At 37.8% G+C, this 14,482-nt stretch overlaps 1 protein-coding gene across 1 annotated transcript in view; it reads left to right on the top strand.

Moving 5' to 3' along the window:
• Gucy1a2 (guanylate cyclase 1 soluble subunit alpha 2) overlaps window positions 1-14,482 on the top strand; it is a 278,376-nt gene that overhangs the window by 22,617 nt on the left and 241,277 nt on the right. Inside the window, exon 2 of the mRNA XM_051177809.1 lies at window positions 9,232-9,293. Coding sequence (XP_051033766.1) covers window positions 9,232-9,293 — 62 coding nt within the window. The remainder of the gene's footprint in view (window positions 1-9,231; window positions 9,294-14,482) is intronic.

Below are 14,482 nucleotides of genomic sequence, written 5' to 3'. Positions count from 1 at the left end.
TAATTGCATGTGATTCTTTAATTTTATGGTGACAATAGTAAATAGTTTCATATTGAAGACAGTCTTTTAGGAAAGTAAATGGTCTTTGTGTGAAGGAGGGTTTCTTTACTAATTAATCATGCAGGATTGAGCATTTCAGCTGTGTTTTTTATTTTCAGTCAATTTGTGATAAGAACACTTGTCTATTTCATTAGACTGGAGCAATGCTCAATAAAGCCAGCAAGTATGAAAATTCATAATGCAAAAATTTCAGCTAAACATTATATGCAGTATGTGCTGAAGGCCATGTTCCTATATCCTGTAGCCAGATTCCATGCATTTTAACCCTGGCTTTGTCTCTTTTTTCACCTGTAAGACATAGAGAAGCTGAAATTATCTGTGTTTCAGTTTTACCATATGTGAAACAAGGAAAAGAGTAACACCTCATGATGATGATATGATTATTGAAGGAGTTAATAAATGTGATGGGCTTAAAGCACAGTGTCTATCATAAAGTGAAATGATTGTACTATGTGTTGTACCTTTATGAATGTGCATGGGATCAATTACAAAAACAAAATTCCCAAAGTTTATATTTATGGTTCCAGCTTTTAATGATATATAAAATTATATTTTATTTTAATCCATTAGTGACAGTGTTTGAATTTAGCAATTGCGAGTGACTGCATCTAATTTGCATTAGCATTTAAATGAAACAACTATTTTTGCCACTGACCTTTTGGGATAAGATTTACAGACTAGCCTTTTCTCTCATATTTCAAACCTTGAAGAAGAGATATCAACCTTGACTACACGTTAGAGATAGCTAGTCCTCCAGACTAGATGAACTGGAAAGTGAAGGGGTAGCATTCAGGCACTGGTTTTTTTTACCAAAGTTCCCCCAGATGATTGTCATGGGCAGATAGTGGAAAGGTACAAAACTAGAGTGTTTGTAACTATTGTAATATAATTTTATTATATTCAAATGAATAAAATAGTTTTCTGTGGGTGCTTCTTCAAGCCAGCTTGTTGTTTCCATTGTGTCTGTACCTTGTGGTTTTATGTTGGGGATCAGAAATGAGGAGGTTGTTTAATTTGAATTATGTAATTACGTGCAATAAAAAGTTATCTATATCATGCAAGAGTTATGTTTATCAAGTAAAAGGACCACAGTACGTAAAAATTGGAGGGTATTACTAAGGGTGTCTTGTGGAAAGAAGGCAGATGTTGAAAACATTATTGTCTTGTGGTGACTTACTAAGTTATTGCCTGTGTGATCTTGTAGCTCATAGCCTCCTTTATCTCTGTAAAAATGAGATAAATAGGCACTTTCATCAACTGACAACTGTTTTATGCTGCTGGAGTGCATATACACATAGACACAAAGACACACAGTCACACTTAGGCACACACACACACACACACACACACACACACACACACACACACACACACACACACACACACGGATTCTCTTTGCCTCCAGCTTGGTCCCAACACTGTTTGGATACACAAAGTGGGAACTGTGTGGGGGGTCTCAAGCAGGACTGTTCTAGCCTGCAAGGACTAGCTAGCTGCTGAGAAACATCCCATTGTAGAAATTACTTTAACTATGTAAAGATTGTTACATTTGTTTATACTGAGGAACATTACCTTAAATTTATAAAGGAGTATTACATTTGTTTATGCTGTATTTGTTTAACTATGAAAAGATGTGTTGCTATTTCAATTTGCCTGCCTAGGGTACCTGATTGGTCTAATAAAAGGTTGAATGGCTAGTACCAAGCAGGCAGGAGATACGCAAGGCTATTAGGCAAAGAGAATAAGTAGGAGGTGAAATCTAGGACAGTGAGAGAGAAAGACACGGAGGGGATTAAGAGAAAGAGGAGAAAGAGAGGGAAACACCCAAGGTCAGATACCAGAGAGCTAACAGCCAATCAGTCAGACATAGAGACAGAAGAAAAGTAAAATATAAAGTTTAAAAGCCCCTAGGCAAAACATAGATAAAGAGAAATAAATTAAAATAGGAGCTAAGATAAGTCCAAGCATTCACAATAAATACTGTCTCTGTCAAGGTTTAGGAGATGGCTGGTAGCCCTAAAGAAAAAGCCTGATATAATCCCCTCCCACTCTTCAGGGCTTCAAGGCTAGTGTCTTTGATCTACTGGGACAGTTTCATGACTGTCTGTTTGTATCCTATGACTCTCCTTAAACATAGCATTTGGTGTATGGAGTCCGGCACTTTAGGGGAAATAGAGTGATGCTGCTCACATGCCTAGTGATGAAGATGTCTTTTGTTTGTTTGTTTTGTTTTGTTTTGCTTTTGTTTTTCGAGACAGGGTTTCTCTGTGTACTATGGAGTTTATCCTGGCACTCACTCTGTAGCCCAGGATGGCCTCGAACTCACAAAGATCAGCCTGCCTCTGTCTCCCAAGTACTGTGATTAAAGGTGTGCGCCACGAAAATGTCTTCTTGTCACAAAGTGGAAACCTTTGGCTACCTTCTGCCTGAGCTTCAGGGGATATATCTGACTTCTCTTTCTAGAGCTTTTCCTACCCACATTTCTTTATGGTAAGTTGAAACCATTGGAGGCTACCATCCCCATTTTAGGAGAAAGCAGTGAAAAATCAAAGCCTCCTGGATTTCTTTTGATGGTAGCAGCCTCTTGTCTCCTGTCTCCCTTCTCACTTGTATTTTTAAGATCTCCCATCTTAGTGCTACAAAACAGGTCACTAAGCTCACCTGTTAGACATCCTTTGTGTTGAAGGAAAAGGTTTCTTACTAGATATAAACATCTCGGCCACAAGTCTTGATCTTAGCTATGCTCATTCCAAGTGCTACCCACTTGTAGGTCTGCATTTACCATAGCTTCTGCTTTAATATTGAGAACTCCTCCAGTCACCATTTTACTGAACTGATTGATTCAAAATATTTATAAGTTAAACTGGAACTTCCTCATTTTTTTCTTTTATACTGTGTTCTCATGATTAGAAAGAAGCAGGGGTAGCTCTATTTTTTTATTTATTTACTTGATACTAAGTTTTCAACATCTCACATTTCTCTCTCTCTCACACCCACACACCCACTCACACACCCCCTCCCCACATGCTTTCCATGAGCTCTCCATGGAGGGCAGGATGCATGTTTTATTGTTTGGCACAAGCACTGAATATCTTTTATTCACATACAGGGAAGCTGCTTTATTCCTAGCTATCTATCCTATGAAAGCACTATAAACTAATGCAAATTCTTGTTTCATTGGTTGAGAAACTACTGGAGTAGATCTAGCTAACAAATCAGACTTTAATTTTGAACTCAGTTTGCCATTAAAGTCAAAGTATAAACATTTTTTTCTAAATTGAGTCTTAAAGGAGAATATGTCAAAAGAATGGGCTTTTTCCCATGGTATTTACTGAGTAGCATCAATAACACACATGAGCATTTAGTGAATGGCGTTTTAAAAATTCATCTGTGAGTGGTAATTGTGTGTGTGTGTGGTGTGTGTGTGTGTGTGTGTATGTTTGTGTGTGTGTATTTGGTACAGGCATACTGTGTTTGTTGTACAAATATATCCATGTGAGTGTGCATGTAGTGTAAGCATGTGCTTATTTATGTATATGTGATATGGGTATATCACACATGACTGTGATGTACAGTCATATGTACAGGCATGTATGTGTGGTATAGGCATGTGTATGTTTATGTGGGTGATGAAGACATATTGGTGTATATGTGGTATAGGCGTATGTGTGTATGTGTGTGCGATACAAGCATGTGTGTATGTGTGTGGGGTACAGATGTGTGTGTGTGTGTGTGTGTATGTGTGTGTGATGCAGGCATACACATGTGTGTTTGTTGCTGGAGTTTTGTGTTCTGCAAGGTACCACAGATGCCTTTCAGCCCCAAATAAACACACATTGGTGCTATATTAATTATAAAACTATTGTCCGATGGCTTGGGATAATTATTGGCTAACTCTCTCTTAATTATTAACGCATAAGTACTAATCTACATATTTCTATATGGCTTTATCTTACCAGAGAATGACTGGCACATCCTATCCTCCTGGTCTCTACATGGTATCTCTCTACAGTCTCTCTCTGCCTACCTTTCCCAGGAATTCCTCATCTCCTAGTCCTACTTATCTTTCTGCCTCTATTGGCCAAACAGTGTTTCATTCATCAACCAATAACAGAACACATACAGAAGGACATCCCCCACCATGAGTTATTATTTGTGTGTTACAGGTGTGTGTGTATGCATGTGATATGTGGTACATGTTATAGGGGTGTGTGTGTGTGTGTGTGTGTGTGTGTGTGTGTAGGTCAGAGTCTTTGTTTTCTTTTTTTTAATTGATAAGTTTTATTAGAAAGTAGGGGGAGGGCAGAAAAGAGGTGAAGAGACACAGAGACAGAGAGAGGGCAAAAGAGAAGAGAGAGACAGGAGAACAATGGGAAAGAGTCACTTGTCTTAACCACTGTATTTAAATATTAATTTTAATTAAAAACTCCAAACAAATATTACTTTATTTATTTGAGATATTGTATCTATTACTTCTTAAAACAGCTGGCCACTGAGTTCCCACAATCTTCCCGTGCCCATGCCTCCTCAGTAACTGGGGTGGGCCACCTTGCCTTGCTCAGTCAGCAGTATACCCACTGCGCTGTCTCCTCAGTCCCTCTACAGAAAAGTCTTGATGAAATAGTCACTCCTCTCATTCCAAAACCATCCTTAGAAGGAACCTGTGTATAGAGTATCACTTTATGCTGTTTATTTAGGACAGAGACAACATGAGACTATATGAAGTTGTCTCTCTGATAACATCTTGGGTTGAGACCATAAAGCGAAGTCTGAAAACAGAAGTGAATCCATTGTTCTAAGACATTTCTGTGGGGTCAGAAAGGTGTAGAAGTTGTCCTTGCCTCAAGGGAGATGATTGCAGCCACCCCATTCTTGCTTCAAGCCATTAGAATGTGCCCACTAACTTCTGGCAAGAATGAGCAAGTGAATAACTGTTTACAAACCCGAAGAAGGGTTTTTGGCTGTTTCCCAAGAATCATTCTATTCAGTAGGTTTGTAAAATGTAAGCCTGACTTCTACCAACTGTGGAGGTAATTGCTTCACACAAGAACAAAAGCCACTTCCTTATCCAGCCAGACTCCTTTCACAAACATGCTCTTTAATGACTTAGAAACTGCGTGTAGGAAAAAAAAAATGTCTGTTAGACAAATGTGATCTTTCTGGTCATAACTGGCCCTGTGCATTCTAGTCCTTGGTTTCCATGTCATGCTTTGGATATTGGAAGGAGAATTCTCTGTGATATTCACTGTCAAAGGGAAAGCTATTTTAACTCAGAAACTGTCAATCTAGCAATAGAGGCCTAGATCCCAGGGGCCTTTAATGGTTTGGTTCATGCTGGCAGTGGCTGGGTTGTGAAAACATTATTTTTATGTGCACTGAAGCAGTGATGTATACTCCTTTCATTTTAAATTAATCAAATGCTTCATGATTTCTTGTTCAAGAGTGATTTTTTTCTTTCTTTTTCTTTTTTTCTATATAATTGATCCTGTTATATTTATGATAAATTATAGTGGTTACTAAAATGTATTAAGAATTTCAAAATAATTGACGAGAGATTATGGATACAGTAATAGAATATCAGCAGAATGGTTGGGTAAAAGTATTAAACATATCATATTCAACACTACACTTTCTTTTTTTAAACTTTTTTAAAAAAGTATTATTTTCTCTTATTTTACATATTGAATCCCATGTCCCCAACCCCTCCTCCCATCTTATCCCCCCCACCCTCTGCACAGGGAGGGTGATGCCTTCCAGAAGGGATCAACAAAATCTGTCAAGTCATTTGAAGTAGGTTCTAGGTCCTCCCCACCCCCCTGGCTCTAGTTAATGAAGTATCCCTCATTCTATTTACTTTTTTTGTTCATTATATTATACTTTGATTATCCCCCTAATTAGTAGAAATCTCAGTACCAGTTTGCTATCTCCTTAGCCTTTTCCATCTGGTATAAATGAAAGAATCTAAGCACAAAAGGAGGCAGAAAGCTTGTAGGAGCCAGAGGTGACAGAGATGACTCCAAGGAAACAGTGACTTCCAGACATGACAGGGTTGATGTAAAATGAACTTACAGAGACTGTAGCATCATGTCCAGGGCCTGCACATGTTTAAGACAGAAAAAAGTACAAACACAGGAGGGGAAGTATGCACAGTGTCTCACTCTGAATTGTTAGAGGCTGATTCCTCCTAAAAAAATTAGTGGCTTGGCTTTGTCTAGGCCAAGACTATGTCTAAGGCCCCAGATTCATACAGTGAAATGATACAAACATAGATTTCTAAGTCTTGGTGCTAGATACTCCTGATTATTATTATTATTTTATTTTAAGCTCAGCTTTTGACTTTAAAACAACCATTTCCCACAACAAGAGTGTATTACAGAACTCAAGGTAGAAGATCACTAAATTTATCCCAGATATTTTATACAGAGATGAATATGGATGTAGTCCAAGTGAAAATTAACATAGACCTTTTGTATCTCTATTATATTATACACTTTTAAGATTTAAATGGAAGGATTAGAAACTAAAAATTAATATTTCTTAGCACTTCCTTAGGCGACCAGCATTGGACTGGATTTTTCTGAGGATGATCTTTTTAGTGATATTAGTTAGATATTAATTAATTAGATATTAATTAGTAGTCCCTAAGATTACCAAACTATAGTTGTTCTTGGGTATTGAAGAATGTGTGTTATAGGTATATTTCCTAAAATTTATCCTTGGTATAGTGGATCAACATTCGACCAACCATTGAATGGTTTTATTTCTTTTTGACTATATGTTTTTATTGTTTGATAATCTTACAAATGTATATATTTTGATCAAATCTGCCTTCCATGTAATCCCTTTTCCTATCCCTCCTTACTTTCCCTCCCAACTTTATGTACTTAAAAAAACTTAGAGCCTTCTGTAAGTTTATGGGTATGGGATTATCTACTGGATCATGGGTATCCTCTCAGGAGCCACATCCCTGAAAACTGTCTTTCCTTTAGCAGCCATCATGTGCCAATAGCTCCTCAGCTAGGAGTGGAACTTTATGAACACCTTTGCATTATAAGAAATTGGCTGGCTTCATTTTCTGTAGACTTTGTACAGGCAATCAAATGTGCTTTGTGTTGATGTGTACAACATCACTGTCATGTCTGGCAGATAATTTCACTACCTTTTGCTCTTACAATCTTTCTGTTCCCTCTTCCATAATGATCTTTGAGCCTTTGGGATATGCCTATGATACACATGTTCCATTTAAAGTTGAACACCCTATAGTCACTTATTTCATGTTGGTTTCTGTATTAAAGATCTATGTTTTTTAATAAAAGCTTTTTTGATGAAGGTTGAGAGATGCTTAATTATGAATATACATGTAATAATTAAGGGGACATATTTTCAATATAAATATACATATTAATTTATTTAACATTCTGGCTGCTGTTTACCCCCTTTCCTCCCACCCTACTCGCTCTGTTCCCACATAGCTCCACAATACACTCCTCCTCCATTTCTGTTTCGGAAAGGATATATGTATCCCATGCGTATCAACAAAACATGGCATATAAAGTTATAGTAAGACTAAGCACCTCCCCATATTTTAAAGCTGGACTAGGTGACCTAGAGTAAGGAGAGAGATCCCAAAAGCCAGTAAATAAATCAAAGAAATCCCTTGTTCCCACTGTTAGGAGTCCCACAAGGAGGACAAGGCTACACAACTGTAACATATATGCAGAACATTTAGGCCAGTCCCATGCAGGCTCCATGGTTTAATCTCTCTGGGTCCCTATTCTGTGTGTTTTCTTGAGTTACATTCTGGCTCCGAATTTTTTTTCTCACCCTCTTCTGCAAGATTCTCTGTGCTATGCCTAATGGGTGGTTGTGGGTCTGTGTCTGTTTCTGTCAGTTGCTAGGCGAAATCTCTCTGATGACAATTGGGTTAGGCACCAATCTGGTTAGAGCAGATGGCCAGTCCAGGCTACTTATTTGCTATTGCTAGGAGTCATAGCTGGGATTATCCTTGTACATTCCCTTGCACCAATATTTTTGCCTGATGCAGAAATGCCACCTGCCTTTCCAACAGTCAGTTTCTATACTCTCCCGCTCTGCCTTACCCCAACCTGATTGCTCATGTTTCCATCCCCACTCACTGCACATCACTCTCAAAGTCTCTATTTTCCCTTCCCAGGGAGATGCAGACACCCTCCTATGAACTCTCCTTGTTACTGAGTCTCTTTGGGTCTGTGGATTGTAGCATAGTTATCCTTCATTTTACAAATTCACTCTGTTACCATTGAGAGTTTAGTTCATATTATGACATCCTATTGAAATCAATGTTCTGAGATGTTTGTATCCAACTCCCTTGTATGTATGGATTTTTCCAAATTTGGCCCACTCTTTAGATAGATCTGAGAATAATGTCTTGACCTACCATTGGGAGTGCTTATATAGTTCATTCATGAACTATAGACTTCTCATTTGAAGACATGAGGAGGCAATCCAAAGCACTCATCTCCTCTCCATGAGACACAATAACAAACCTCTGCTTGATATTTCTTGGGATACACAGGAAATTAGGCTAATTTGAAATATTGAAATATTGCAGATGGGGACTGGGCCACATTTTCCAGTTTCGTGTCTCATCCTGGCCATCCTATGAGTGCCTTTAGACGAAAAACTAATGGAAAAAAAGCTTATTAAGCTTAATGTATATAATTATAGAGTTGACAATTTTAACTCAACTTGTTGTTAGTTGCAGACTACCATTGCAAGTTGTGTTAGAGCGTGACAGAACAAATAAAGGTGTGCATTTCCAGATAGTTATTATCTCACAGGGATTGTATACAGTACCTAGGAAGTGCTGCAAGCCATGTTCATTCCTGCAGTGCCTTTTTCCCATTTTCTCCCAATTCCTCCATTGTGGCCAATGAGTTCTTTATTGAATACTTATTAATAGCTCATCAAAAGAATGGGGGTGCTGAATAAAAAACATAGTATGCAACATTGGGAAACTGGGCAATTGCTGACTGTCTCATTTAGTTCCTCTGTGAAAACACATGGCTACATGCAAAATGCCTTACCACTGTACAATAGCAACTTTTATGAGAAATTTGTGCCTATTCTCCTTGATTGGGAAGCACATTGATGAGCTGATGATGTGTTTTCATTCTTGTTACCATACTGCAGCCTCAGACTATACAACTGACTCTCAAGAGGACATTGCAGTATTATGAACATCAAGTTATCAGGTGAGTAAACATGCATTTTGACTGTGGAACAGATTCAAAATGATTTCTCAAGTGCAGATGCTTAGCTTGAAAGTTAGTGTACTCTTGAAGTTAACTTTATGTGTCTGTTTCTTAAAATGTAGGCTGTTTAGGCTTAACATGTAACAAGAGTAACTCATAATGATTTCCTTTGGTTTATTTGTGTTTAATTCATTTAAATGAAAAAATGAAATTCTCTTTTGGCTCCCCTACCCCCTTTTTAATGTTCTTATCTTCCAATTGCAAGACTAAATTAAAGAATTATAAAAGAACAATTGCTGATACCGAATGGGAGGCTTTGAATGGTTGTTTGAATCCTTAGATAGGGTTTGGCTGAAATCACACTTTATGCATGATAGGTCTTGGTTGGGTCAGGTCACATGCTGCATATTTTTCTTTAGTACTCCCTATTTTTTCAAATGGTTTTCATAATTGCAAGTGTTAACAATGCTTTATACCAAAAAGTAAGAAATCAAGACCTCAATAGTACAAAGAAATTTCAATAAAACTTAATGGCTATATTAATAACAAAGTCAAAGATAGATGTCATGATTAAGTGATATTGTTTCAGTGAAAGTATTTTGGAGACAGGAAACTCCAATTAAGCCCAAAGTACATTTTTGATTAGCCATAGCAGATAGCAGTTTGGTAAACACCAAAAAAATTTATTTTTTTGAGTATTCTAGCTTTTCATGTTAAATCAGTTAACATTAGAAGCAATGGGTATTGTCACTATACTTTTCTTGTATTCTCTATATGATGTAAGGGATTGTCTTTGTGAAGAGTCAAACTCTGATAATTCTTGAAATAGTATCCTTTTATATGGTGGGGATCATCAGGAATAATTTTGGGCTATTAGGATATATTGTGATTAAAAATATAACAGAAGGGTAGAAGAGTAGAAAGTGAATACAATTCTTAGCATAATACCATGAGCTTTAATCACTTGATGCTCATGTTGATTCTCTTTTTAGTGAGAATTGCTTTGAATTTGAAATTTGACATTAAATCTCAGATGTGCAGTGCTAGGGAAAACACTTAAATTTATGAGATGGCTTTTAATTTGATGCCATTAGTGATTTAAAATAATTTATCTTAATGGAGCTAAAGAATGTCAAGTTAACATTTCCTTATACATTCTAAAATAAAACATAATAGCTGTCATTGAGTTTGCTGCATTTGAAATATGCTTTATGGATTAACTTAGTTCTTATACTTAAAACAATTTGTTAACTGTGGTAAGTGTTGCATATCTATTATTACTATTATATATTTTTATGATGATAATAGTCATAAAGTTAAAGAATCATTTTTGAAATTATGAATGCTGTTTTTGTTTTGGGATCAAGTAAGTGTTGAAATTCTCTCATTTGTGAACTGATCCACCCCAGGGACAAACTGGGAGTTGGACTATCATTGAAAAAGATAATTACCCTTATTGGGATAATTAACAGAGCAGCCTTTGGCCATTGATGGAATGGAGTTCCATTTTATCTACCTACCTTAACTATCTTTTATATTGACATGGCCTAGGGTGGTGATTACAGTTTGTTAAGTGATCTTTTCTTAGTTCTATTTATTCTTCAGAACAAAATATAAGTCCTATGGATAATTTGACTGTAATAAGGTGTCTTGATGTCAAACCTGATTAAAATAGAATTATCGAACTGTTTGCTAGCCTGGCTCCTAGGGCATGGACCACTAATCCCTTTATTTGCCTTTATACCTATGGAAACTAAGGAGCTAGTTGGCTATAGTGTCATTGCTCTTCCCTTTCTGCATTCCATCTTCCCTTCTTTGTACTTGTTTCAACAGCTTCCTTTTCTAAATATCTTTTTTGACTTAAGGAGTCATTTCTCTTTACAAAACTGAAAAAGGAGAAAGCTAATGTCATTAACACTGGAACTAATGTGTTCACACCTATGTGTTGTTCCTCTGTGTGTTGTTTCAAACACAGTATAGGGGCTTTTATCTTTAACTGTGAAACAGTGTGTGTGTATGTGTGTGTTTGTGTGTGTTTGTATGTATGTATGTGTGTGTGTGTGTGTGTGTGTGTTTCAGTCAGAGGATTTCAGGCAATGAAGAATAAGTGTTAACAAGCATTATTTTCTACATTATAGGGATTTATGGCTAAGAAGAAAATTATTTTCTTACTTTCAGAAAATTATGCTTTCCATAGCCTTGTCTTAAAGTAATTTAGCTTTTAAATACCACATATAGAAATGCTGTAGCAAAAGAGATAAGGGAGTGTAATATATAGGCTCTTTTAAATTTGTCGATATGGACTCAATAACTGGCCTTTTTATTTCCCCTCTTTTTTCCTTAAAACTGTGCCTTTGATTTGTTTACATATCAATATTTGGGGTGGTATAAACCATTCCTTGAATTCTTGTATCTTTTGCCCATAGAAACTTTCTGGATACCTTTTTCTTTCTCCCAAATTCTAGCATTGGACTCAAGGAGGATCTGTTCCAAAGATCACTGAGAAGATAGAACCTCTTATTATGCAGTAAAATAACCTCTCTGCTACAGGCATTTCATCTTTAAAAATTAATTCTATGCTTTAATTTATACATTCCCTTGTTCATGTATTTGTTCATAGATATGATTTATGTTGGGATAAATTAATAGTAAAATAATTTATTCATGGTATGTGATAAATCTCTTCTTCTCTACTATCATCATCATTTCTTGTTGAGAGATTTGGCTCTGGTTTTCTGGCTTCCATTCAATATCTCCTACCCCTGAGTTTTTATCATTGTAAAATGATTTCAAAAATGACTTGAAGCCAGTGGTTCTTAAATATTAGTCTGATTAGAATTATCTTGTAGGTACACACACACACACACACACACACACACACACACACACACTTCAGTGTGATGCTAGAGGGCTGGAAGACTTCTTGGACACTCTATATTGTAAGTTTGAGTTTAAGACCTGATAAATCTGTGAGATGCCTACAAATGGGAGCAGGGGCTATCCCTAAGCTTTGGCTAGCTCACACTGATTGCCCAGCCCAAACTTAGTTTAACCCTACTGCAACTTGCTATGCCATGATTTGATAGCCATAGGAATCCTACCCCTTTCTGAATAGAAACAAAGGAGGAGTAGATTAAGCTGTGGAGAGGTAGGGGGAAGGAGTGGGAGGAGAAGAAGGAGGACAAACTGAGGTTGGGATGTAAAATAATTAAAATGCTGATTAATTTGATGTCTAATGTCCTTAGGCAATGACAACAGCAAATGCTCATCTGCTTAAGAAGAGTTGAACATTTAAAAGTATCCCAGCCTCCCTCTTTCCTTTTGTCCCACCCTAGTGGAAAAAAATGCACCAATATTCAAGGTGGCTGTTTTCCATTCTGTTCACTGGCACACATGTTGATCACCTCTGGAAGGCTCTTCATAAACACACTCAGGATATATTTTATTATACTGTAGGAATATCTCAATCTTTTCATGTAACAGCCAACATGAACTCTCCTCTCCACCCTCAGGTATTTTCTTAGCTATGAGGAGATATCAGGATCAGCATTTCAGACAAGTTTTCAGGTCACTCTAACACTGCTGCTTCAGAGGTCACGATTTAAATGTATTTACAAACCCTGTTATTATCTATTACAGTAGATTAAAATCTCAATTATCTGTCATCTCACCTCTACTTCATTTTTTTAAATTTGTTTTTATTTTACATATTGATCCCAGGTCCCTCTGCCTCCCTCCCTCCCTGTTTCTTTCTCTTCCACCCTCTCATACCCCTCTCATACCCCTGGATCTCATGATCCCATCCTCTCCCCAACACACACTCCACATGTAGGGTGATGCCCTCCAGGAGGGGGCATTTAAATTTGTCAAGTCATTTGGAGTAGGGACTAGGCTTTCTCTCCTGTCACAAGGATAAGGGAGTATCCCTTCATGGGGAATGTGCCCCCAAAGTCCATTTGTGCACCAGGGATACATCCTGGTTCCACTGTCAGAGGTCCCTTAGACTGCCCAGGCCTTCTAGCTGAGACCCATGTTCAGGGGGTCTGAGTCAGTCCCATGCTGGATTCTCAGCAGTCAGTCTGGAGTCCATTAGCTCCTCCTTATTCAGGTCAGCTGTCTCTATGTGTTTCTGTAGCCTGGTCTTGTCCTCCCTCTTTGTATCTGGATTACATTTCTGCTCAGAGTTTAGTTGTGGGTGTTTGCTTCTGTTTCCATCAGCTGTAAGATGAGGGCTCTATGATGGCGGATAAGTTAGTCATCGATCTCATTTTCAGGGAAGGGTATTTAGGGTAGCATTTCCACTATTGTGGAAATTGTTAGTTGTGGTCAGTTTTGTAGGTCTGGATATTTCTCTAGGTTCAGTTTTCTCATTATACCTATAATGGCTCCCTCTTTTATGATCTCTCTCTCTCTTCTCATCAATTCCTCCCCTGACTCAATCTTCCTAATCCCACTTGGTTTCCTCTCCTCCCCTTCTCTTTCTCCAAGTTCTCTCTCCACTAACTGCCCCCCCCCCTCACCATATGCTCAGGAGATCTTGACCCTTTCCCCTTCTGTGAAGGACCTTATATGAATCTCTTAGAATCCTCTTTGTATCCTAATTTCTCTAGTGGCATGAATTACATGCTGGTGATCCTTTGCTCTAGTATAAAATCCATATATGAGCGAGTAAATACATTGTTGCTCTTTTTCTGATTGGGTTACCTTACTCAGGATGGTTTCTTCAAGTTCCATCCACTTGCTGTGAATTTTTTCTTTTTTTTTTTTTCTTTTAATTATTTATTTATTATTTTACATGTCGATCCCAGTTCCCTCTCCCTCCCTTCCTCTCTCCCTCTTACAATCTCTGCCCCCTCACATGCACTCTGACCACCCTCCCCTCACATCACCCCACCCAAATTTCACATGTAGGGCAATGCCATACAGGTGGGGTCATGTAAATCTGATAAGTCACTTCAAGTAGGGACTAGGCCTTCTCTCCTGTCTCTAGGTTAAGGCAGTATCCCTCCATGGGGGAATGTGTCCACAAGGTCCTTTTGTGCACCAGGAATACAGCCTGGTTCTGCTGTCTGAGGACACTTAGACTGCTCAGTACTTCTAGCTGAGACCCATCTTCAGGGGGCCTGAGCCAGTCCCATGCTGGATTCTAAGATATCAGTCTAGGGGCGGGTTAGCTCCTCCTTGTTCAG

This window comes from Phodopus roborovskii, unplaced genomic scaffold (genome assembly GCF_943737965.1).
Source record: "Phodopus roborovskii unplaced genomic scaffold, PHOROB, whole genome shotgun sequence".
NCBI lineage: Eukaryota > Metazoa > Chordata > Mammalia > Rodentia > Cricetidae > Phodopus > Phodopus roborovskii.
This window is presented reverse-complemented; position numbering and strand designations above follow the sequence as displayed.